Here is a 26,422-nt window from a genome sequence, read left to right as displayed (position 1 = left end):
ATATCATGAGCGGAGCAAGAGTTAGAATATTGCTGAGTTAGTTCACACCTAAATGCAAATTCTGTCATCATTTACCCACCCTCATGTTGTTCCAAAACTTTCTGTGGAACATATAAGAAAATATCAGAAAGTATTTTTTGTCCATACAATAGAAGCCAGTGATTGGTTACCAACATTCTTCAAAAGATCTTCTTGTGTGTTCCACAAGGGGAAAAAAAGGTTTGGAGCTACATAAAGGTGAGTAAATGATGACAGAATTCTCATGTTTGGGTGAACTATACCTGTGTTCAATGGGACCATGTGCTTGTACTTGCGTAGACTGTTTCTGACCTGAGTTTTTCAAGATCTGTTGACCACTGAAACAGTTTTAAAAAAGTGTTCTTGTGCTTAGACGTGCCTAAAGAAGTTTTGCTTGGAATATACAGTATATATGGCAGGCTCAAGCTTTCAGAATCTGGAGACACTAACTATGTGTTAATTTTCCTTTTCTGTAGAGCCTCTGGTATCCCACAGCAATGTACCATTTCCAGCAGAACACAATGTCATATAAGTCGCACTTATTTGTACTGGTTATTTGCAGGCCCTTATATAAACTATGCCTGCTATACTTAGCAGAAAACTTAAAACTGGACCCTCCATCATTGCATTTTTGAATATAAAGTATTTTAGTTAATGTGATTTGTGCTTTCAGCTACTAATAAGATTGACGTACTCTTAGCTCTGTTAAACATTTACCATTGTTAACACATTTTACAGATTCCAAGCAGATTCTCTCTGCGTGTCTTGGCTTTGCATCTCAAAAACGACTACTCACCTTGCATACAATATCAGAGATCTGTCAACTTAATGCTAAATGGGAAGGTTTTAAAATTGCAATACTTTTACAATTTCTTATTTCATGGGAAGGGTTCTGATGTGATAACCGTAGCCAATAATCATTGATTAAACGTATAGTTTTATTATATGTGCCACATGATACATCCAATCAAACAAAACTGAACAAAAGTTAGTTTACATTCCAGAACCTCAGCATTTTTGGCTGCTATTTGGCATTCATATCAAAGTTTTACATGTTTCAGAGTTATATATAATAATAATAATACCTATTTTTAAAAAGCATGCAGCTAATTCCCTTCAAAGACTGGAACATTAAGTTAGACGGCTGTCTTCCTTCTCCGCCTGTACAGTGCTGTAATATAGCTTCCACTTCCCATAGAAGGCCAACTCTTTGCATGAGCTAACAAAACGCTGCCATGCACATTAAACACAGCTTACAAGTTTTCATATACCAGGAGTTTGTAGCCTGATAAGTACTGTCAGCTTGTAAATAAGGACTTCATGTTTGTTTTCCCGTCTGTCCTATGGTTTGTGTCTTAAATATATTCTCTTAACCTCATTACCCATGTTTTAACTTTATATCAGCTCTTACAGAGAGACAGTTTGTATACTTACTCAATCCTCAACTGGTTAATATGCATTTATGTGTTTGAGGATGTTATCTGGTAGGTGATTTACCAGAGCGTGTGGGATATCAGCATATGCCATCGTAAAAATCCTAATATTTTCTCACAGTATGAAATATAGGGATTCGAGAAAAGGCATAAGTAGCAAGATGTATGTGTTTATATATTTTAATTATTAGTCAGACACTAATTACAGTTGCAATCACAGCCTTGTATAGTACATAGTCAGTTATTGGTATTAATGGGTCAGATTTAAGACACTATCTGGTTACTCACCTTAAAACACAGCTGTTTTCTACCATCACTGCAATAAATCCTTTGGCCGAAGGAGATTACAAGCAAATTTTACCCGAGCAAAATTTTCATGTTTATCAAATCGCTGTTAAATAACAAAGAAAACGGCACAGAATTGTCCATCTATTTCTTGATTAGTAAAATACCATTTAGTATACTGGTTTTATCCCATACAAAACCGACTGTTCAAAAACATAGTTACATGTTTTTCTTTGCTTGTTGGATCTTTACCGATTTATCCCATGCATTTTGTCTGTATATCGAACACTGAAACTGCACAGTATTGTTTTGACAATGGACTGAACGTGAATCTGTGTAGTAGCAGCTACGATTTCTCTGGTAACATTTCATCTTAAACAATGCAAAGGGAATGAACAAATCTAGAAAGTTGTGAATGTCCCAAAGGCTGAGTTTCTGTATTACTGCTGAGTTATTAATTGTCACGCAATGATGTAACGGTATGAGAAAAGAAAATAATACACGGGTTTTACATCTGTATCATTTTTATTTATTTCTTTCTTACTGCATATTGTTGTCAAATGTACAGTGTACAAAAGAATGCTATGGGGTGGGACATTGTACATTATTGTAATTATTTGTGTTATTTTTAATTGTATCATAAATGCCTTGTACAGTGTTAGTTTTTTTGTTTTTTGTATTTTATTTTTATAATTTTGCTATGAATAAAATGTTCATTCAGCATGCCAACAGAGGTCCCTTGACCATGAAAAGTCTGTATACGTGTCGGACTTTGGTTTTGAAAACCTGACGTAAAGCGTTACTATAGCACGTTTTTTAGTTTCACAGTTTGAAACAGTTGCCATAGAAACCGTACTTCTTTACGGAAAATCTCTAAACACCCGCGATTACCAAAATGTTGGACTTGACAGTAAATTTAACCTCTCTCGGGTTTGAGGCTGGTCTCAGTGGAGATGAGAAAGAATGGGTATGTCTGCGCAGTCGGGCCGCTGGCTTGACGGTCAGTGGATGTGCGCATGCTGTGTTCGCATATCAACTTCTCCGTTTATTAAGGTAAGAAGAGTCCAGCATTGTTGTGGAGTGGAGCTCATAAGACTGTTAATTCCCACATAGATGCTACACATTACTACAGTCATGAACATTTTCACACAGAAAGAAAGTGAACGCTGAGAATGGCTGCGCTGCTAAAGCACATCGGTGTGTTGGCGTAGTGGGAGGAGGACTCATGGGCAGACAGCTGGCGACGGCTTTACTGCGTGCATCCAGCCTCGAGCCTCGCCACATCAACATCTCAACCAGAAGACCTGAGACATTAGGTTAGTGAGTCAATACACTGAAATTAAAACACGATTGTATTCATTAACATATGAGTAAATAAACACACACACATATATATATATATACATATATATATATTATTTTAATAAATGAATGCTTTTATTCATCAAGGATGGCTCAAAAGGGACTGTAAAGACAATTACACTGTCCCACAAAAATCTATTTAAAATCAATTCTTTTGAACTTTATTAAAGAAAATGTATCACCTGTCAGAAACCAGTCAGTTGTTACCATCATAACAGCACCAAATCAGTATATTAGAATGATTTCTGAAGGATCATGTGACACTTAAGACTGGAATAATGATGCTGAAAACTCAGCTTTGATCGCAGGAATAAATGCGTTTTAAAAATATATTAAAATAGATACCAGTTGTTTTAATTGTAATGATATGTGACCCTGGAACACAAAACCGCCAGTCATAAGGGTCCATTTTTTTGAAATTGAGATGTATAATATCTGATAATATCCGAATATTTGGCCGAGATACAACTATTTGAAAATCTGGAATCTGAGGGTGCAAAAAAATCTAAATATTGAGAAAATCGCCTTTAAGGTTGTCCAAGTGAAGTCCTTAGCAATGCATATGACTAATCAAAAATGAAGTTTTGATATATTTACCGTAGGAAATTTACAAAATATCTTAATAGAACATGAATCTTTACTTAATATCCTAATGATTTTTGGCATAAAAGAAAAATCGATCATTTTGACCCATACAATGTATTTACTGTATTTATGATCAAATAAATGCAGCCTTGGTGAGCAGGAAAAAAAGTAAAAAATGTTGAAGTCGTAGAACTTATCTGTCTATCTATCTATCTAGTATTATTAATAGTTTTGCAACTTAATAAGTAGCTGCTTAGTTGTGTTAGTTTAAGCAACTAGTTAATATGTTTCAAAGAGAATAAAAATGTATTTGTTCAGCTAAGATTAATCATGTTTCATCTGCAAAAAAATCTAAATATTGAGAAAATCGCCTTTAAGGTTGTCCAAGTGAAGTCCTTAGCAATGCATATGACTAATCAAAAATGAAGTTTTGATATATTTACAGTAGGAAATTTACAAAATATCTTAATAGAACATGAATCTTTACTTAATATCCTAATGATTTTTGGCATAAAAGAAAAATCGATCATTTTGACCCATACAATGTATTTACTGTATTTATGATCAAATAAATGCAGCCTTGGTGAGCAGGAAAAAAAGTAAAAAATGTTGAAGTCGTAGAACTTATCTGTCTATCTATCTATCTATCTAGTATTATTAATAGTTTTGCAACTTAATAAGTAGCTGCTTAGTTGTGTTAGTTTAAGCAACTAGTTAATATGTTTCAAAGAGAATAAAAATGTATTTGTTCAGCTAAGATTAATCATGTTTCATTTGACACTTATTAAAGAATTTATTTGGGAAACAAAATACATTGGCTAGATGCAACCAGATGCAGTTCTACAGTTTTTAAAACAATTGCTTCTGAGTGCATTTAGATTGCTGTTCAAAAGTCTCTTATGCTTGCCAAGGCTGCATTTATTTGATCAGTAGAAACAGTCATTTCACCGAAATCCGTCGTGATAGTCCTCAAATCACTGGGTCAGGCTGGACATACTGTATTTGTGAGTGTGTGTATCCTTGAAGGCCCATCAAAGCTGCATAATCATGCACACGGCGTTACTATAGAAACCCATGTGAAGGTCCACATGCATGTGACCACTTGTCATGGTAATTATGCAGTCAAGAGCAGTTTCCACTCTTATGCTTCACGAATCATAAAAATGCTCCTGAAAACCAGAGAGTGTTACACTCGTATGCCTTACTAGATCAATCAGAATTTTCATCAAGACCTATTAGTTTATTTTTTAAAATCTCTTTTCTTTCATTGGCCCATAGGAGAATATTCAAACATGGGTGTTGAGTGTTACTTTGACAACATTAGACTGGCTAAATGGGCAGACATGCTGTTCCTGTGTGTCTTGCCCTCTCAACTAGCTCAAGTCTGCGCAGACATCCGCTGCCATCTGTCTTCAGGCTGTCTGGTGTATAGCTTCACCTCAGCAGTGCCACTCAACAGGTATTCAGATCAACATACTTAAGATTATTAGCCCACTGTTATTTATTATGGAATAAGAAAAACTATCTGTGCTTTGTTAGCTGTTTGTTGATTGATTGTCTCTCAAATTTTGATTCTACTTCCAAATTAGATTTTGAGGGAGTAATATTACTTTTTAAGTTATTTTCCTTTTTTAAGTATTTTTATTTCACTACAAAATTATTATTATTATTATCTCTAAATATTAGGTTGTTATAGTTTTTTTCTTCTTAATTTCAGGCTTGCTGTGCTCCTTGACCACAGTTCTATTATCAAACCCCAGTATGAGTTTGTGGCTTGTGATGAAGTCAATAGAATTTGGCATCTTCACGATCAGGTGACCGCAGCTTTACAGGATAAGGACGTGATTTCAGCCTCAGTTCCTCTTTCAATCAATGGTGTGTGAAAATTGCAGATGCATCTTTGACAATACATTTTTATTTCCTCTCAAAATATGTCAATATCCATCTGTCACTGTTATACACATTAAAATAACTAAGAAGAAATAATCATTATTATTATTATTATTCACTACCAAAAATTGGGGTCAGTATTTTTTTTTAAAGAAATTAATACTTTTATTCATCAAGGATGCACTGAATTGATCAAAAGCAACAGTCAAGAAAATATCTGTTTAATATAAATGGTGATTATATTAAATTATATTTAATATAAATATACATTTCTATTTATCAAAGACAACGAATCAAGGTTTCCACAAAAATATTTTTGTTTTTTTGGTATGTTTTTGTTCACAGTTGTTGTTATAAAACTAATAAAAAAAACAATATTGAAGAAAAAAAAAAGATTTTCACAAAACTATAAAGCAGCATAACTGTTTTAGTTTTTTTTTTTAACATTGATAATAATAAGAAATGTTTCTTGAGCACCAAATCAGCATACTGGAATGATTTCTAAAGGATCATGTGACACTAAAGACTGTAGTAATGATCTTGAAAATTCAGCTTTGCATCATGGGAACGAATTACATTTGAAAATATATTAAAACAAAAATGTTTTACAATATTGCTTTATTTTTTTATTATATATAACATTTTTATTACAAAATATTTTTTATTTTATTTTTATTACAATCATGGTTTTATTACAAAACAGCATAAGAGACTTCGTTCCACAAAATTTAAAAATCTTATCAACCCCAAACCTCTAAACAGGGTTGCCAGGTTTTCACAACAAAACCCACCCAATTGCTACTCAAAACATTTCGAGGGTAAAAATCGCATTCCAGGGGGTAAAATACACGTTTTCCTACGGGGTTCCCTTGATAAAATTCGCATTCCAGGGGATAAATATTAGGGCTGCACAATTATTCAAATTTCTAATCGCAATTACAATTACGGATGCCACAATTACATAATCGTTCAAAGTCCACTTATGTTATTCTGCATGCTTAAGATGTTTTTTTTCTTTCTACATGTTATCTTAAGGGGTTTTCCATTGTTTTCATTTTAGTTTTAGTAGAACATTATAATACCATTCATATTTCTACCTTTTTATTTCAAGAGAAACCAATCCGATGTATAGTTGACATTTGAAGCTTAATACTATAGAAAAGCAATAAAAGTTTTTCAGTTAGAGTTTTCAGCTTGTTTATTTTCATATAAAAATATGGCATGCAGTTGCTTCAAACAAAGGTGTGAACATCATTCATTTCATCGTAAATGAATAATCGCAATTACAATTTCAAAGGAATAATCGACAATTATGATTTTTGTGCAGCCCTAATAAATATCACATATTGGGGTTGCTTCAACCCGCGGACGTGAAAAACAACCCGCAGCAACAGTGTTAAAGTATCCCAATTCCGCGGGAAAACCATGGACCTGGCAACACTGCTTCTAAACAGTAGTGTAAATTCACTAGGAATCATTTTTTAATGTGTAATTGCAGCTAGGCCATATGTTTGTTTGTTTCTAGACAAATTATTAAAAAAGTTCAATGAAACATGATTCATCTTAGATGCACAAATATCTTTTGTAGGAATTCTTTTAATTTTGATTCTTCTTGCAACTTTATAACTAGCCGCTTAAACACACAATAAGCATTTTATTTCCCTTCCAAATGTGTCTATATCCATCTGTCATGTGAAGTCAATATGGTTTTTGCACGGTGAGCTATAAGACCCCATTAAGTAAACTCGCACTGTTTGCTGAAGGCGGCCTCTTCCTGGATCAGAGATGGGTATCTGCTGTGCTCTACAGTCTCCTCAACATGTGCACGGCTCAGAAGCTGGGCGCCGGAAAGACTCTTCGGCTGCTAAACGGGCTGTTTGAGACAAACACGTTTACTTATCACAGTCTTGTAAATTCACCCAGTGCATCTGATCTCAATAGCCCTGATGAGTGAGTCTTATTGTAGATGTTCAAAATGAATTACGACTATTACTCAACCTTGCTTTATACGGTTATAATAGTTTGTCTCTGTTGTTTTACAGCCTTTTTCCGTGGATGAGTTTGGTTGATGCACAAACTAAAGACACTCCATTGACTGATTTGGTGTTGAGAGATAAAGGTTTGCGAGACTGCTTTTCAGTTATGTACTACAATGTATTCTCAAACTTAGCAGAAGGATAGGACATCATTTTGTTCAGTTCAATGAGACGGCAATTAAATTGTGCAACATTTAAATTTGAGTGTGTACATTTTTGTGTTCGTGTTCAATCTGTTTATCTTTAACCAGCAGGTGTTTGTAAGGTGAAGTCTAAAATAAGTGTTAATTAAACACAGGGGAAAAGTTAGCATGTCAGCTGGATCCCTTTGAGCTGCCGAGTGCTATATTTGTGTTTTATCCTCTGCTGAGTTTTGCCACACATGGACAAATGACTTTGAAATGTTTCCCAGTACATTTGACTGTGCCAAGCCAGTTACCTACAGAGGATATATGCTGCTAATAAACAAAAGTGCTAGAACTGTTTACTACTTATCTCACAAATATTGCAACAAAAACACTTAAATGCAAGAAAAAATGAATGTAAGATAAAGTAATAAATATCTTTTGTATTGTCATTTATGTGTGTGTATAAATAGTATAGTGTCAGTAAAAAATAAATAAAAAATCAAGAATGACAGATGAATAAACTATTTAATTATATATTTTTTAATAATGTAATATACAGTAAAATAAAATATACATATATTTGGCTGATCGAAAAAACAACAATATTGTGAATATTATTACTTTTTTTTTTTTTTTTTACTATTTTAATGTGTAATTTCTTTTACTACTTTAATATATTTTAAAATGTAATTTAAGCCTATGATGGCAAAGCTGAATTTTCAGCATCATTATTCCAGTCTTCAGTGTCACATGATCCTTCAGAAATCATTCTAATATACTGATTTGCTGCCAAAGAAACACTTATTATTATTAGTATTATTATTATTATTATTAATGTTAAAAAAGTTATATTACCTAATCTTTTTTGGAAACCCTAATACATTTTTTCAGGATTATTTGATGACTAGAAAGGTCAAAAGAACAGCATTTAATTGAAACGGAATTCATTTATAATATTTAGTGCTGTCAAACGATTAATCGCGATTAATCGCATCCAAAAGAAACATTTGTGTTTACAAAATATATGTGTGTATACTGTGTATATTTATTATGTAGATATAAATACAAACACATGCAAGTATATGTTTAAGAAAAATATGTTATGTTTATATATTAAATATATTTATATATAATATAAAATATAAGAATATAAATGTATAAACATGTAAATATTTTAAATATATATACTGTAGTATATATATATATACACATTATTATTATTAATGTTAAAAAAGTTATATTACCTAATCTTTTTTGGAAACCCTAATACATTTTTTCAGGATTATTTGATGACTAGAAAGGTCAAAAGAACAGCATTTAATTGAAACGGAATTCATTTATAATATTTAGTGCTGTCAAACGATTAATCGCGATTAATCGCATCCAAAATAAACATTTTTGTTTACAATATATGTGTGTATACTGTGTATATTTATTATGTAGATATAAATACAAACACATGCATGTATATGTTTAAGAAAAATATGTTATGTTTATATATTAAATATATTTATATATAATATAAAATATAAGAATATAAATGTATAAACATGTAAATATTTTAAATATATATACTGTAGTATATATATATATATATACACATAATAAATATACACAGTACACACATACATATATAATGTAAACAAAAACGTTTATTTTGGATGCGATTAATCGCGATTATTCGTTTGACAGTACTAATTATATTATAAATGTCTTTACTGTCAATTTTCATCAATTGAATGCACTGTTGCTGAATAAAATATTTGTGACCCTGGACTACAAAACCATAAGTCACATGGGTTTATAGAATGCCGATGCTCTATTCTATTCTGGATCTGTAGGGACCACGGATTTAGTCTGGAGGAGCTGAACACGCAGCGCCAGGTGGAGCCTGGGGAGAAGGAATGGGATGGAGCATCGAATAATTATTTAAGTAGGAATATTTGTGTATATACGGGTGTAAGAACAGGAAAAGCAAAAACAAGGAATAAATTGATAAATAAACCATGACTGCATAACAGCAAAAGTAGGTGGCGATATGCACACAGGATGTAACACGCCAAAAAACGGAAGAAGAAGAAGAAGAATAGCTTTTTCCCAAACTGCTTTTGTGGGGACTTTTATTGTGTAGTCGTATGTGTTTGGCAGCCATTCAGAAAGACTACTCTTCAGAAACACGTATTTACAAATTAGCGGACTTCCTGGGCGTCAAACGTTATTTGTCAGGCGACACTGTTGCATCTACAGCATCACACGCTCGCCGCAGGTATGTGTGTGTACGTTATATTATCAGACTGTACTGTACGTGTGGGTTTAGCACATAGGGCTGGTTTGGTTTGAATGCTGAGATTGATGGTTTGATGGTGATTTTCACTTTAGTTTCTCGACGAGTCAAAACTGATTCGTATGTGCTTCACGTGTCAGTTGATATTGCACAACAGCCTTACTTATATTCATAAATGTCGTTATTAACATTAAAGTACAGTATGGGTTATTTTATATCTTCTTGCAGATTTTGTTTCAGTTTTTAATGAGGTTCATTGAAAGCCACCTCTGAGTCAGGTAAGAGTTTTCATCTGATGAACTGAATCTTTATTCAGATTGTGATGATTGTTTATATATTTCATGTGTTTGCTGCTCTAGAGATGGAGAAACTAGAGACAACAGAGCTTCAATCTAGACTGTCATCCCTGTCTGTTTCTTCTTTCCCTGGTGTAACGTCAAAAAACTGTGAAGCAAACCCTTTAAACAGGTTTGTGCAGGTTTATCGGAGCTCAACGATGGTTATTTTATATTTCAAAGGTATGTAAACCTCATCCTTCCCACTTTCATTTTGAAGGCTTCAAAGCACAGACCTTTCCCGGACAGTAAAACAACCGGACAACCAAACTAAAATGGATGATAACAGCAATAACAGAGAATCTGTGAAATCCACCGAGGTACAGTGAATTCAAGCCTGTCAGATATTTGTGAGTAAGTGCGCTTTAGTGCTGTGCTTGTATGTACAGTATGTATTGTTGTCAATAGGAGCCCAGTGCATCTCTGGGGAAGGCAGAGGCGGGTGACTCACAGGAGAGCAGTACTTCACACCCTGGGGAGAAAAAAGGTTAGTAAACCCCCTATTAGAGAGGGTTAAGCTCAGCTCAGGAAACCTTCTCATCATCTTTCATCATTGCCCCTCGAGAACAGAGCTGTCAGAAAAAAAGAAGGATGTTTGTGCTATTTGTAATGTGCCATTCACAACCTTAAAGGGGTCATATGATGCGATTTCAAGTTTTCCTTTCTCTTTGGAGTGTTGCAAGCTGGTCGTGCATAGATAAGATCCCTGAAGTTGCAAAGACTAAAGTTTCAAAACCAAAGAGATATTCTTTATCAAAGTTAAGACTCTGCCACGCCCCCCTAAAACGGCTCGTTCTAACATGCCCCCACATATCTACCTCACTATGTGGAAATATTTGCATAATGCCGCCCAAATGTGCACGCAAAGAAAGAAGGCGTGGTTTCAGTAACCGCAGTTAGTGTTGAAGCATCCATGTCAGGAAGATGCTGTGTGTTTCTAGACGAAAGCAAAAAGCACTTTATTTGGCCTTCCGAAAGTAGATGCATTTAGGAATCTTTAAGATCACTTACAGCAGAACAGCAACGCATTTTATGGACGACCGTTTCGTGAACCTAGGAGAGGAGGTAATTCTGACTTTGCTATGACAATCTGGCGCTTCTGAATCAGCTATTGTTTTGTTATTAGTTTAAGTATTTGCGTTCAAATGTTCAAATGCAGAGTTTTGCGCATCGTGTGTGTGTGTGTGTGTGAGAGAGAGAGAGAGAGAGAGACAGAGAGAGCGAGAGAGCGAGAGAGAGAGAGACAGAGAGAGCGAGAGCGAGAGAGAGAGACGGGGTCACATCACAGTGGAGTCAGCTGTCTTAACCGTGGCTTGTGTACTGCAAACACATATTCATCACTGTGTCTGTCACTAGACTCTGTTCCCCTTTCGGGCTCTGTCTTTACATTTATTTTGAAAGATGAAGCTCGCGATTATGGTAAGGGGCGTTACATTTCCGACGAGTGCTTGCGGTGTTCGGCCAATCACAATGCACTGGGTCAGCTGGCCAATCAGAGCAGACTGCGCTTGTCGGAAGGAGGGACTTTGTAGAAAACGAAGCGTTTGAGAGAGACGGGGCATAGAGGACCTACAATAATGTACAGTATTTGAAAAATAATGTTTTTTGAACATTAAAGCATGTCAACATATTCTGTTACACCAAATACACAAAATAATGATCTTTAAAAAAGCATCATATGACCCCTTTAAAGTCTAGTTTTACCATCCAAAAAATGAGAATCATTCTATGTATGACGCTTTAACCGAATAAGCATGTGCCTTTTCTTTCAAGTCGCTATTGGGCGGGTCACGTGACTTTCAAAAATAGCATGCAGTGTACATTATATAGGCCAAGTTCTGTAGTATGCAGTAAAAAAGTTGTTTAATATAGGCCTAGCAGATATTTAGGCGCTGATTGTATAAAGCATGATGAAAGCTGCTGTAAAAGATATTGATATACAATACAAACTCAGGAGGACTGCTTATCAGTTTACTTAATTATAAATGTGCCAGGTCTCGCATATAACCAATAAGTTATGCTAATTAAAAAAAAATGTTGGTGTAAGAGTATTTATTATTATTATTATTAATAGCAACACAAAGGTCATAGGTTCGATTCCCAGGGAATGCAATAAAATGTATCACTTGAATGCAATGTATGTGGCTTTGGATAAAAAAAATGTCTGCCAAATGCATAAATAATAATAAAATCATTTTGGCCCTCCTCTACAGTGAATTACTCAGTAAATATACATCAATGACATTGAATATTTTGGCTTCACTATACATGTTCATCTTTCTTCTGAAATGATATTGACAAAATCAAAAATTTGAGCTGAGTAAGTTTCTGAAATGTGGTTGATTTGACACGGAATGTCCCTATTGTTGTTGTTGCTGTTATAAAAACAGCAACATAATCAATCATATTTATTAGAATTTGATGTCCTTGTAAGTGTAGTGATACTGTAGTGATTTTTTTTAACCCTTCAATTTGCTGGGTGAGCCAATGTGTAATTATGCAGCAACATTAGGTGCATCTTGCATGAATTTTTCTACTATACATGCAGTGTATTTATAACTTCTAAATTAATTATATGTTTTTTTTAAAATATGTGTATTTGTATTTTTGTTTTATAAAAATAGGGTCATTGTTTTTATTTCATTTTCATTAATGTCTTTTTCTTTTGAATCTTGAGTGGTTTGAATACATGCACTGCTGTGCAAATATTCTCAGACATTTCTACTCCATCCAAGTGTGAAATGAAGGAATATCAATCGATCACTTATCTCTTTGCAGCTCTTCCTCCGATGAAACCAGCATCCACATGGACCTCCGTGGCTCTGAAGGAGCTGAAGACGAAGCTGCGTCAGGAGAAGGACAGCGTGGTGACAGTATATCGTGGAGACATAATGACCGTCCACGTGCCCACTCTCCCCGAGGCCAAGCACGTGTGCTGGGAGTTTGCCACAGATGGCTATGACATTGGTTTTGGGGTTTACTTCGACTGGTCACCAGTCACTAGCCGAGCCATTACTGTCCACATTAGCGAATCCAGTGACGATGAGGATGAAGATGATGACCTGGAAGGTGAGGGAGTACTTCCTGTCCTGTTTCCTGCTTTTGTTCAGACAAATTGATAGGAGTTGCTTTGTCTTCTTTCGTCCCTTGAATGCTTAGTGTGTCCACACAGTTGCCCTGAATTGTAATTGACAAATTAAGGCTGGAACATGATTTTTATCCCGATTTACAGTCTCGACAATAGTTGCCAAAAGTTAGAGCCAGTCTGTAGATTTGAGTTGGCTGATTTAATAGAAAATCGTGTAGTCTATGATGGTCAGAGACTCTGATTTGTTTTTAGCTTCAGATAGGGGTGTGCGATATTGACAAAAAATAATTTATCGATAACAATAATTAGACAATATTTTGCTAAGAGTGTTATTGTGCTGGTATCTTAAGGACTACCGTGGACAGCTGACTTTTAAAGTTTTTGATATTCTTCATATTTTGTGTGGTGGTCAGTTCACACCGATCGAAATGAATCTTTTCCAATAAGTTTAAATTGATTTTTAACTTTTATGGACATTTTTACCTTTATAAAGCCATTTTTTTCTAAAAGGGCACTATCTTTTGAATCAAATTCTTACATTTAATCAGTGAATTAGAATAATAAGACATTTGAGCTATTACCAAGAAAATTAAATCAGTATCAACAAAATTCATCTTTGCAATGCAGAGAAAAAAACAGCTGCATCTGAAGTGGCATTCAGATGTTTTTACACACCGTTTAATGCAGGACATGAACGCTTTAACCTGCAGTTACAAATGCATAAATAATGTTTTGATATATTAAACATAAAAAATTGATATTTGAAATTATTTAAATAGATATTAAACTAAAACCGCCAGTAGGTGGCAGCAAGTCACGGTTGATTCATTCAGGAACGAAACACAGTCATGTTGCTCGGAGACACAAAACAGCATTGTTGTTTTTTTAATATATTATTTTTGTTGTCGAAATAGCGCAAAAACTGGCAATATGGTGTCTAAAACGTAAGTCTCTTAATTAACTTCGTTTATTGAACTGTTGTAAAAAATCAATCACATTTGCAATCATTTTGGAGAAAAAAACGTCACTCTTCGTGTGAAATTGATTAACTATATGAAGTGGTATAAATATATACTTTTTCTGCCCCCATGTCTGGAATTTGTGATCATTGTAAATATATTTTTATAGGCTGTATCATGCAGTGAAATAACACACTCGTCTGGACTTCACGTAATGTATGCGTGCGCTCTGTAGGTGTTTTGAATGGTTTTTTGTAAAATACTCGATAATGTCAAATCGCACATCGTTAAAACAACAATTACGATATTATCGCAGATGATATATGTGACCCTGGACCACAAGACCAGTCATAATGGTCAATTTTTTTAAATTGAGATTTATACATATATAAATAAGCTTTCCATTGATGTATGGTTTGTTAGGATAGGACAATATTTGGCTGAGATACAACTATTTGAAAATCTGGAATCTGAGGGTGCAAAAAAATCTAAATATTGAGGAAAATCGCCTTTAAAGTTGTCCAAGTGAAGTTCTTAGTAATGCATATTACTAATCAAAAATTATGCTTTGATATATTTACAGTAAGAAATTTACAAAATATCTTCATGGAACACGATCTTTACTTAATATCCTAATGATTTTTGGCATCTCGGCACTCTCGCTCCAATTTTCATTTCCATAATGAAAAAAATCATTATTTATTATTATTTGTATCATTATTTGAGAAAAATGTTATATATTTCTAAATTTATACACTATTTTTTAAGTTTGGAGTCAAGTTTTTGTATTAAATTGTAACCAGTTATTTTAGGAAATAAAAAAATATTTAATGTTAAATGTTGTGAAACTTTTTTTTATACAAAGCTTAAAATAAACAGATGCATGTAAGGAATACTTTCAATGATATATGGCCAATTGTTGTGTCAAACAGGCCCTGTGGTTCCTGGAGATGTTGAGAAGGGCTCTAAATCAGTTGCCAACTCGAACTTGGGAGAAATCCTGCCTGTGTACCGTCAGGACAGTCATCTGGCGGTTCAGAGCGGGAGCCACGAGTTTCCAGGAGAAGGTACATACCAGCTGAAGTTCGACAACTCATACTCGCTGTGGAGGAATAAGACTCTGTACTACAGAGTGTACTACAGTGCCTGAGGAATCAAGTGCATATTTAAAACGAAGCTTTCAGTGATACTATTTTTGATTGTTATGTATTAAATTGCCGATACCGATATGGTGGCCGATATATCGTGCATCCCTAATTCTTGCTGTTGTTGATTTGTGCTTTTCGTTTTATCCAAGCCCTATCATAGATCAAAAAATAACTTCTATATCTATCTATATATATATATATACAAAATGCTTTTTTAAGTGAATGGAATCATGAGGATCATGATGCGTGCAATGTGTTTTATGTGGCTTAAGATGTTATGTGCAAGATGATATATTTCATATAAAAGGTCCATATATGTTTTATAAGTATATTGTCTGACACCACAACAGAACTGTGGCATCGTATATCAGGGACTACAGAGTAATCAGGGAAAGTATATGGGTGGTGAACTGGGTCAAATGCTTTTCAAACAGTTCTAAACTATTCAAAAGCAAACAAGGAAGGCGAGGAAGTGGATGTTGGTGACGTGGCAGAGGTCACTGTTGATTCAGGGAATGACACACAAGTGTTTTCTGTTTGTTTGGTTGTTTTTTTGTTGTTTTATGTCATATAATACTGCATTGAGCACCGCATTGGAACGGCCTCTGAGGTCAGACGCACTATTTCTTACACACTGCTAATACTGGGTTTGTTTTCTCAGCCACAAAGACACTGGAAGCCACAGCTAGTTAGGATGCGTTTTAAATATGTTTTTATGGCAGTTGTATACTGCACCAAGATGGCTATCACTGCAGTCACCAAGGTTACTACTCATGGAAATGGTCAAAGCCAGCTTCTTTACAACTTGAAACCATTTCCTGCCACAAAAGCTAATTTGTTGCATAACTGATCCAATATTTGCATGTCCCAGGCATGATTTAGGGTTGTTTGGCATCAGTTCGGTCTGTATAGATGTAATGCAGATGGCCTATTGAAGACAGTTTATGTTTATGTTCTTAGCTGATGCCTCTTAACCAAGGTAACTTACAAAACTACCTATAGCATAGGTTTTACGATTTTTGTTGTTGTTGCTTCAATCACGTGCAATATCCCACACTAAGTGCTGCCAGCAGGGGTTGTAGTATAGTATTTTGTTTCATTGAAATACTCTGTTCTTGATTATATGAATACCAAATCACACTGCAAATGTGCATCATGTGAATTTCTCTTCGTACCTTAATTATTTGCATGTCTTGAGAGACTGTTGCATTGTGCTGCTGAGGTACTCGATTCTGCCATTGTGTTTTTCTGCTCGTCCTTCTATGTATCTTTTTTTTTTTTGTATGATATGCATATGATATATGTTTGTCATCCTTTTCTTGTTTTTTGTTTGTTGTTTCTTTTGCTGTTTGTTGTTCACAATAAACGTTGACAATGAGTCGAGTGTGCAGTTGCTGCCTGTTACATATCCAGCTTTATGGTTCCTTCCTTTCAATACACGGCACTTCCTTCCCAGAATAACCATAAAAAGTGCTTTCTCGGCCTTAAAAATAGTTTTTCATTGTATGAGCACAAGCATCATTTCCCTTTAAACTGAGGTCAATGTATTGAGTAACAGCAGAATTAAAAGTGCAATTGTTTCTTGTTTTAGATAGAGGGCGCTGTTAAACTGAAAAAAGACAATATATTAGGGCTGTCAAACGATTAATTGCATACAAAATAAAGTTTTTGTTTACATAATATATGTGTTTATGTATATATGAATGCACACTCATACAGTATATATTTAGAAAATGTTTACATGTCTATATTCATATAATTTATATTATATATAAATATGGAAAGTATATGGGTGGTGAACTGGGTCAAATGCTTTTCAAACAGTTCTAAACAATTCAAAAGCAAACAAGGCGAGGAAGTGGATGTTGGTGACGTGGCAGAGGTCACTGTTGATTCAGGGAATGACACACAAGTGTTTTCTGTTTGTTTGGTTGTTTTTTTGTTGTTTTATGTCATATAATACTGCATTGAGCACCGCATTGGAACGGCCTCTGAGGTCAGACGCACTATTTCTTACACACTGCTAATACTGGGTTTGTTTTCTCAGCCACAAAGACACTGGAAGCCACAGCTAGTTAGGATGCGTTTTAAATATGTTTTTATGGCAGTTGTATACTGCACCAAGATGGCTATCACTGCAGTCACCAAGGTTACTACTCATGGAAATGGTCAAAGCCAGCTTCTTTACAACTTGAAACCATTTCCTGCCACAAAAGCTAATTTGTTGCATAACTGATCCAATATTTGCATGTCCCAGGCATGATTTAGGGTTGTTTGGCATCAGTTCGGTCTGTATAGATGTAATGCAGATGGCCTATTGAAGACAGTTTATGTTTATGTTCTTAGCTGATGCCTCTTAACCAAGGTAACTTACAAAACTACCTATAGCATAGGTTTTACGATTTTTGTTGTTGTTGCTTCAATCACGTGCAATATCCCACACTAAGTGCTGCCAGCAGGGGTTGTAGTATAGTATTTTGTTTCATTGAAATACTCTGTTCTTGATTATATGAATACCAAATCACACTGCAAATGTGCATCATGTGAATTTCTCTTCGTACCTTAATTATTTGCATGTCTTGAGAGACTGTTGCATTGTGCTGCTGAGGTACTCGATTCTGCCATTGTGTTTTTCTGCTCGTCCTTCTATGTATCTTTTTTTTTTTTGTATGATATGCATATGATATATGTTTGTCATCCTTTTCTTGTTTTTTGTTTGTTGTTTCTTTTGCTGTTTGTTGTTCACAATAAACGTTGACAATGAGTCGAGTGTGCAGTTGCTGCCTGTTACATATCCAGCTTTATGGTTCCTTCCTTTCAATACACGGCACTTCCTTCCCAGAATAACCATAAAAAGTGCTTTCTCGGCCTTAAAAATAGTTTTTCATTGTATGAGCACAAGCATCATTTCCCTTTAAACTGAGGTCAATGTATTGAGTAACAGCAGAATTAAAAGTGCAATTGTTTCTTGTTTTAGATAGAGGGCGCTGTTAAACTGAAAAAAGACAATATATTAGGGCTGTCAAACGATTAATTGCATACAAAATAAAGTTTTTGTTTACATAATATATGTGTTTATGTATATATGAATGCACACTCATACAGTATATATTTAGAAAATGTTTACATGTCTATATTCATATAATTTATATTATATATAAATATATTTAAAGGGGGCATAACACACAGTTTCACCCAATCTCATGTTAATCTTGAGTACCTATAGAGTAGTACTGTATCCTTCATATCTCCAAAAAGTCTTTAGTTTTATCATATTTATAAAAGAAAGATACAGCTTTACGATTCTCTCCGGAAAAAGCCGAGCTCCTGGAGGCACGCTGTGGGCGGAGCTAAAGAGTGACAAGCACTTGGGCACCGAATGCAAACAAAACAGACGTTTCACTTATGCCGAGTTCACGGTGCACGATATTCAAACTCGTCGGATCGCAGTTGTTTTCACACTGCGTGACTATCTGGGGTAGCATTCAGTTGCTGCTGTGTTCACATTGCACGATGGATCGTGCAATGATCGTGCAAAATACACATTTTTTTGGCGAGGTTCTCCTGGTACAATTCACATTCCAGGGCCTAAATATCATGTTATTGGGGTCGCTTCAACCTCCCTGATAGCACACATACATCTCGGAGACGTCTATTTGATGTCTGCATTTACATCTGCAAGATGTATTTTTTAGAGTGTTTGCTCATCTGCAATACGTCTATAGGACGTTTCCTTTTAGATGTCAAACAGACGTCTATTAGATGTCTTTAAGATGTTTATGATGTAGAATGTATGTAAAACTGACATCTGAAAGACGTCTGTTAGATGTTTGTCCACAGCAGATGCTTTCCAGATCAAGAGATCTTTAACAGACATCTTGCAGACGTACATGTGCTATCTGGGCTGCTGACATAAAAAACAACCGGCGGCAATTGCGGATTTGGCAACACTGGTCCGCAAACTACGTTTCATATAACTCCTCCCCGAACTTCCTCATTGGCTGTAGGTCATCGCCGATGTAGTTTTCAGTCAGAATTCATTGCACACAGCGTGATTGTGAATCGCCGACAGCTCCAGATATTTAGCATGCCAAATATTTCACGGGCGTCGGCGACGTGTCGGCTATCCCTCAGATCGCGTCTTTGATAATTCACACTGCATGATTGTCACTCGCGTGAACGAGCACCGATTTTCCTCCGATTTCGGGCATTTGTCGGCGATTTCGCAAAACCTGTCGGCAGGTGAAAAATCGGGGCTAAAATCGTGCAGTGTGAACTCGGCATTACAGTCTGCAGTTCTGAATCATGACCGGGATCTTTTATAGCTGGGACTGCTCCATCTTTCAGTATCAAACGATGTGCAAATCCAGCGTTGAACTGGGCCTTGTTTATAAAACGTTCGTCAACAAACACACTTGTGAAACTCCGTTGCTGCCCCGGAAAAACAAACTGTATCCACTGTTTACATAACGCTGGGTTCTTTAGGAAGCTGAACAAAGTTATCTTTCCCTTACAACCAAAAACACGCTTCTTTGGAGACATTCTTCCCGAGCAAGTCCCGTGCAGTGCTGCCTCCGGATGAAGCGCGTTGATGGGTGCGATCTCGCTCTTGCTCTGGTCAATGAGTGCGCAGGCCGTTCTTCTGGGAGAAATGCCCATATAAGGAGTTCCGCCCTCATTTACATCATTAATCTTGAGCCACGATCGAAAAAAAAAACTCTTCGAAACTTGTAGGAACCCGGAAGTACGATTTTTGTCACAGAAATACTCCGTCATACATCCAAATTGTTTTTTGAAACTTTGTCCATGCTTAGCATAGGCTTTACACTTTACACTTTAATAGTGTAAACAACTCTGAATGCATGAAACAGCATTGTACCCCCCCCCCCTTTAATATATAAACATAACATATCTTTCTGAAATATATACATGCATGTGTGTGTATTTATATATACATGGTAAATAAACACAGTACACACATATATTATGTAAACAAAAACTTTTATTTTGGATGCGATTAATCGTTTGACAGCACTTACATATATATTTAGAATTAATTTTAAAACAGGATATTTGATTATGTAGTAAATACATATGAGATATTAATATTATAATTTCTATCTGTTTAGTACTGCTGATCAGTTCTATAAAATAGCATACTTTTTTTTTCATTAAATTTTTTTTTTAATGTCTTAACTGCTATGAATGAATAACAAATAATTAATTCAGGAATACATTTTGTGATATTAATTTTTGAATGACAAACCATGGGGCCGTGTTTTTTTCTATCTATCAAAAAAATGAAAAATTTTATCAAATTTTGTAAGATTGTATACATTTTCTTCTAAACTTATTTAGCTATTCATGATTATTCCCTTTTTATTTGAATATTTTAATGTATTTATTGACTTAATTTTATTTATTTAGTTCATTTTTGATTTTGGCAGAGCTGTCACTCCATAATTAATCATTCTCAGTATAAGATGTTACTTTGGTCTTGGCAGTGTTGTGCATGGTGCTGTTGTATTGAAGAAATAAAAAAAAAAATATATATATATAAATATTAGATGAAAATGAGAAATGTTGCCTTGGCAACAAACTGAAATAAGCTTAAGTACTACAATTACTAAAACCAATAAAAATTAAAATAAATTAAAGATAGAAATATAAAAAACGAATAAAAAAATAACAAAAGCACATAATAAAAAATCAAATGCTTTTAAGCATGTCTTACATGTATTTTACTTTTACTTTACTTTTTACTTTTAGTCATTTAGCATTTCCATTTTGTATATTGAAGTACTGAAATAACTCAAATTAAATAAAAGTAAACCTTAATAAAAAGCCTATATAGACATAATAAAATTAAAATAATTTACAATTATAATTCAATTTACAACTAATAAAATAAAACTATATATATATATTTATATTTATATAAATATATATTTATTTAAAACAACTATAACAAAAAATAATTCGCATTTTGTGAGTTACATTTTGTTCATTTATTTATTTTTCACAAAATGTGGTACTATAGGCCTACTTTTTCTAAACCTTTTTAAAATATTCCGTAATTGATTGTTTATTTGTTTACATATTTGAATGTATTTAATTTATTACATATTTTCATGTTGGTATTGGATTTTCCAGAGTTGTCGCTTATAAAGCTGCGAGTGTCAGAGATGTTAATTGGTCGGGACCCGTGGCGGAGCGTGTGACACAGCAGGTGATAAATGCGACGGCGGTCGCGGGGATTGGCTGCAGTCTTGCAGGCCGCACATCGACAGAGAGAGCGCTGGAGGATCCTCAATCAACAGCATGGGCAAAGTGCACTTTTATGCCGTCTGGTCTTTACGTGAAGCACCTCGACAATTTATACGGTGGGCGCTTTCATTTGAGCTAACGTTACTTTACTGTATCACCTGATATTAGGCCTATTGTTTTACTTAGCCAAACATGTAAGAGTTTGTTGTCACACTTTCAAGGAATGAGTGTATCTCAGGATAGAAATCTCTTGGCTACAAAAAAGTAGCTGAACATTGCCATCATTATTGCCAAAGAAAAACATGCTGATTAATGACATTGATTTGAGGAGAATATGTGCTTTTGTTTGTCAGTTTGTGTGTGTTTGTGTGTGTGTTTGTGTGTGTGTGTGTGTGTGTGTGTGTGTGTGTGTGTGTGTGTGTGTGTAGGCCTATTGTTTTACTTAGCCAAACATGTAAGAGTTTGTTGTCACACTTTCAAGGAATGAGTGTATCTCAGGATAGAAATCTCTTGGCTACAAAAAAGTAGCTGAACATTGCCATCATTATTGCCAAAGAAAAACATGCTGATTAATGACATTGATTTGAGGAGAATATGTGCGTCAGTTTGTCAGTTTGTGTGTGTTTGTGTGTGTGTGTGTGTGTGTGTGTGTGTGTGTGTGTGTGTGTGTGTGTGTGTGTGTGTGTTTAATTTGAAATCATATCTAATGTATATAAAAAAAGGTTATCATACACTAAGACGAAGGACATTTTCTGCTAAATTACAAAAAAATGTGAAATGCTAGAAACAAACCTATCAGACCACTGATGTGACCACAGACTGTAAAAAATGACTAACTGAAATTGTAACTCATGGATTATATAAAATACATAATACAGCTTGTCCTAACCGTATATTTTTGAGAAATACTCTTGATCAAAATCAAAGTACAACCTTTCAGAGTAAATTCTACCTTAATATTATATACCCTTTTTTAAATGTATGCCAGTGTAGTCGATGGTGGCCATGTGTTTAGTGCGTTGTCATAAAATGTACAACAGTTCTTAACATGGTTTTTGCGTAAACGAGCATTTACACAATCGAATAATATAGTTGTCGATCTTGCCCTTGTGACCACTTCCCTGTGTGACCATGTTTTTTGGGTTCCTCTGATTTACCTCATGTAGAAATGTCAACCGTACAACGTACCAGGTTCAGATGCCGTTACCTTTACCGAAGCAGCTGATAGTGTTTGGTTTAGGTGAATGGTCATGCTTCTCCAGTGATACGGAGATCTCTGTGGAGGTTCTGCTGGGTCCAGAGGTCAAGTCACAGGTCATCGGGACTCTTTCACCTCACTCCAGGCAAGTGCACTGAATCTTATGATTATGGCACTGCCCTGCAGTTAATCATTTGGTCTGAATTCATGCAGATTGGCAGTTAACTAAAATTATTACAGGCATAGAGGACTTACAATAATGTACAGTATTTGAAAAATGTGTTTTTTGAACATTAAAGCATGTCAACATTCTGTTACACAAAATAATGATCTTTAAAAAAGCATCATATGACCCCTTTAATATAAATATAAATAAAAAAAATGAATTAAAGCTATATAGAAATGTATAAAAAAACACACTCATAAAATTGACTTGAATTGATTAAAATGTAAACTGAAATTTAAATGAAAACTAAATATAAAAATAAAAGCCAATTTAAAAAACTACTATAACAGCGCATAAATAATACACGGATCCTGATGAACATTTAAATAAAGACACTAACACTATGACTTTAAATACAATAGATAGCAATTTGCAGCTGTACCAAATAGCACTTGAAAACAGTTCCAGAAAGCCAAGTATATGTATAGTTGTCTTAATTAACAAACAAATCACCAGTAAGTCAAACCCATATTTATAAAATGAATTCAATAAATGAGACTCAGATGTTCCCTAGATTAAATTTAAAGCCTAGGGCTGCACGATTAATCGAATGCGATTGTTATGCGCATTTTGTTAAAAAAGCTGGTTCTGTAATCGGCAGGAAATCATCATCACGTGCTTTCAGATGGAGCAGAATTTACTACACATAGCCGTAGTTCACTGACGAGTTACGCAAAAAAAATCGCAGGCGATTTTATTGTGCGATTCTGAAATCGTTTGCGATAATGACCGCTGTTTGCATAGCTTCTCAGTGAACTACGGCTCTGTGTAGTAAATGCTGCTCCATCTGAAAGCACGTGAAAAACCACATTTAATAACATATTTTTACTCCAAACTCCCTTCATAACGTCAGTCGAGTGTTTGAAATAAATCCTTCTGTGAGATGTGGCTTACACAGAATAAGGCACGCAACATATTTCATAGTATTTAAGCAATGATAAAGGCATTGCATTATAAATAAACTTTATTTTAATAAATTATAATAATAAAAACTCAGATAAACCGCATTGTATTTGGAGTTTCAGCACGAGAGCGCCCTCTGGCATTTGGATGGAGATTTACTGCTGATCACAGAACCGCGCTTCATTGAAAGATGCACATGACAATCGCAGCTTCTGTCGAATCGTGATCTCGATTCCATTTCGATTTATCGTGCAGCCCTAATTTGGGCTCTGTCTGGGAAACTCTTTCTGTGAAGGTGTCTGATCTGGCAAGGGGTTTGGACTCCTGAGCTTCTCGCTGAAGCCACACAGAGAGGCAGGAGAGGAGTTTACGCTAAAGTCATGCTCAGCATCCGTGGACAGGTATTTAAACATAACATTATGTCCTCAAACTTCTCTCACAAATATCTGGCATATGTACAGTATGCCTTGTTTTGAATAATTTTAACTTTCTTGTCCGTCACAAACTTCTTATCCTTTGTAGGTGAGATCCAGCTTTATCAGCAGCACTCCACGAATAACAAGGAAACGTCTAGCGCTGAACCACTCCTCCAATCCGTCCAGCACACTTCTCAGCAGCGGAGCGAGTCATGATGTGAGGCACGCTTTGCTTATGACTTCAGGGAAATGATCTGTTCTTTGTTCTTCAGTGGCGACAAGGTCATTTCTAACTTAAAAGGATAGTTCACCCAAAAATGTCAATTCTGTTATTATTTATTCTGTCTCAAGTTGTTCCAGACCTGTATGAATTTCTTTCTTTCTGCTGAACACAACAGAAGATATTTTGAAGAAATTCGGTAACCAAACAGTTGATGGATCCCATTGACTTCCATAGTATAGAAAATCAAAACAAAAGTCAAAGGGGTCCATCGACTGGCTGAGTAAATAATGAGAGTAAATGATGACAATTGTTTGGGTGAACGCTCCCTTTAACTAGTCATAAGATTTTTCCGAATTCTAGACATAAGGTTTATGAGATGCCTTAAGGCAGGGGTGCCCAACCCTGTTTCTGGAGATCTACCTTCCTGCAGACTTCAGTTCCAACCCTGATCAAACACACCTGTCTGTAATTATCAAGTGTTACTTCAGATCCTAATTAGTTGGTTCAGTTGTGTTTGATCAGGGTTGGAGCTGAACTCTGCAGGAAGGTAGATCTCCAGGAACAGGGTTGGGCACCCCTGCCTTAAGACATGGCTTGTGATGACGTTAATGCACAAAAAAAAAGACTTCTCCTTACGTCTTCATGAAGATCACCCAGAGATCTCCTCCCGAGGGAAGTGTCAGCTATGCAGAGCTGGGCAAAAGTAAAACGGAGACAGGAGAAATCACTCTGCTTCAGGGTGTGTGGGCGATGGTAAGGAGTCGTTGGTTCTTCAGCAAGCAGATTGATCTCCAGGCCTCAAGAGTGTCTCAAACTTACTGTGTTTTTTGTGTGGTTTTTGAAGGACAAAACTCCAAGACGCTCCATCATAGGAATAAAGGGATATATTTGGAGTTCTGAAGATCCAGAAAGCCCTCAGAATCCAAACCGAGTTTCAAGCCCAAAGAAGCGCAAACTGTGTAAAATGTCTGCAGTAGATTTAGAGGACGAGATGGCCGTCAAACGTGTGAAGAGCTGCAGGGCTGGTAAAGGCTCATTCATCTACACCGATTAAACATGATAAATGTTTTTACATGCTTAATCTTAATGTTACCTCTGATTAAACTATTGTCATAGTTGCAGAATTAGTTATTGATATAACTGTGGAAATATTGATAGCATAGTTTATTTTTTTATAATAAACTAATTCTTTTGGATCAAAATGTTTGAACTCGAATGTTTGTAATATTTTAATGTAATAATAATAATTATAAAGTCTGTTTGAAAAGGAAATGTGACATTTATATATATGTGTGTGTGTGTGTATATATATATATATATATATATATATATATATATATATATACACACACACACCATACATGTGTCCTATGGTGTAACAGCAAAATTTAGAAAACAATAATTAATCATTATTAATTTCTTGTTAATTGTTAATAGCATAAGAGACTTTTCTTCATTGTTGTTTTTTTTTTTCAAAATTTTTGCTGTCACACCATAGGACACATTTACGGTATATTTGTCAACTGTGTGTGTGTGTATTATTATTAAATATAATGTATATTTATTAAATATAATGTATATTTGCTTGAATATGCTTGTGAAGTCACAGTACTGCAATCATGGGTGTGTGTATATATA

At 35.0% G+C, this 26,422-nt stretch overlaps 3 protein-coding genes across 3 annotated transcripts in view; all 3 read left to right on the top strand.

Annotated features, from left to right (window-relative positions):
• The first annotated feature begins 2,892 nt into the window (after nucleotides 1-2,892).
• LOC107586851 (NADP-dependent oxidoreductase domain-containing protein 1-like) lies at nucleotides 2,893-7,901 on the top strand. Its single transcript, XM_016274399.1, has 3 exons — nucleotides 2,893-3,052; nucleotides 7,337-7,523; nucleotides 7,616-7,901. The coding sequence occupies exons 1-3, from the start codon at nucleotides 2,962-2,964 to the stop codon at nucleotides 7,752-7,754; spliced, it is 417 nt and encodes a 138-aa protein (XP_016129885.1). The 5' UTR covers nucleotides 2,893-2,961; the 3' UTR covers nucleotides 7,755-7,901.
• Nucleotides 5,506-15,620, top strand: tmed8 (transmembrane p24 trafficking protein 8). Its single transcript, XM_016274398.1, has 8 exons — nucleotides 5,506-5,558; nucleotides 9,886-10,003; nucleotides 10,250-10,299; nucleotides 10,381-10,489; nucleotides 10,577-10,676; nucleotides 10,765-10,843; nucleotides 13,135-13,425; nucleotides 15,336-15,620. The coding sequence occupies exons 4-8, from the start codon at nucleotides 10,383-10,385 to the stop codon at nucleotides 15,551-15,553; spliced, it is 795 nt and encodes a 264-aa protein (XP_016129884.1). The 5' UTR covers nucleotides 5,506-5,558; nucleotides 9,886-10,003; nucleotides 10,250-10,299; nucleotides 10,381-10,382; the 3' UTR covers nucleotides 15,554-15,620.
• Nucleotides 15,621-21,759: 6,139 nt separating this feature from the next.
• Nucleotides 21,760-26,422, top strand: part of LOC107586849 (kelch domain-containing protein 2-like) — an 8,407-nt gene continuing 3,744 nt past the window's right edge. Inside the window, exons 1-6 of the mRNA XM_016274397.1 lie at nucleotides 21,760-21,934; nucleotides 22,985-23,161; nucleotides 24,441-24,546; nucleotides 24,668-24,778; nucleotides 25,433-25,537; nucleotides 25,629-25,809. Coding sequence (XP_016129883.1) covers nucleotides 21,873-21,934; nucleotides 22,985-23,161; nucleotides 24,441-24,546; nucleotides 24,668-24,778; nucleotides 25,433-25,537; nucleotides 25,629-25,809 — 742 coding nt within the window. The 5' untranslated portion in view covers nucleotides 21,760-21,872. The remainder of the gene's footprint in view (nucleotides 21,935-22,984; nucleotides 23,162-24,440; nucleotides 24,547-24,667; nucleotides 24,779-25,432; nucleotides 25,538-25,628; nucleotides 25,810-26,422) is intronic.

This window comes from Sinocyclocheilus grahami, unplaced genomic scaffold (assembly GCF_001515645.1).
Source record: "Sinocyclocheilus grahami isolate Dianchi unplaced genomic scaffold, SAMN03320097.WGS_v1.1 scaffold86.1, whole genome shotgun sequence".
NCBI lineage: Eukaryota > Metazoa > Chordata > Actinopteri > Cypriniformes > Cyprinidae > Sinocyclocheilus > Sinocyclocheilus grahami.
Note: the sequence above shows the minus strand (reverse complement) of the source record. Positions and strands in the feature narration are given on the sequence as shown.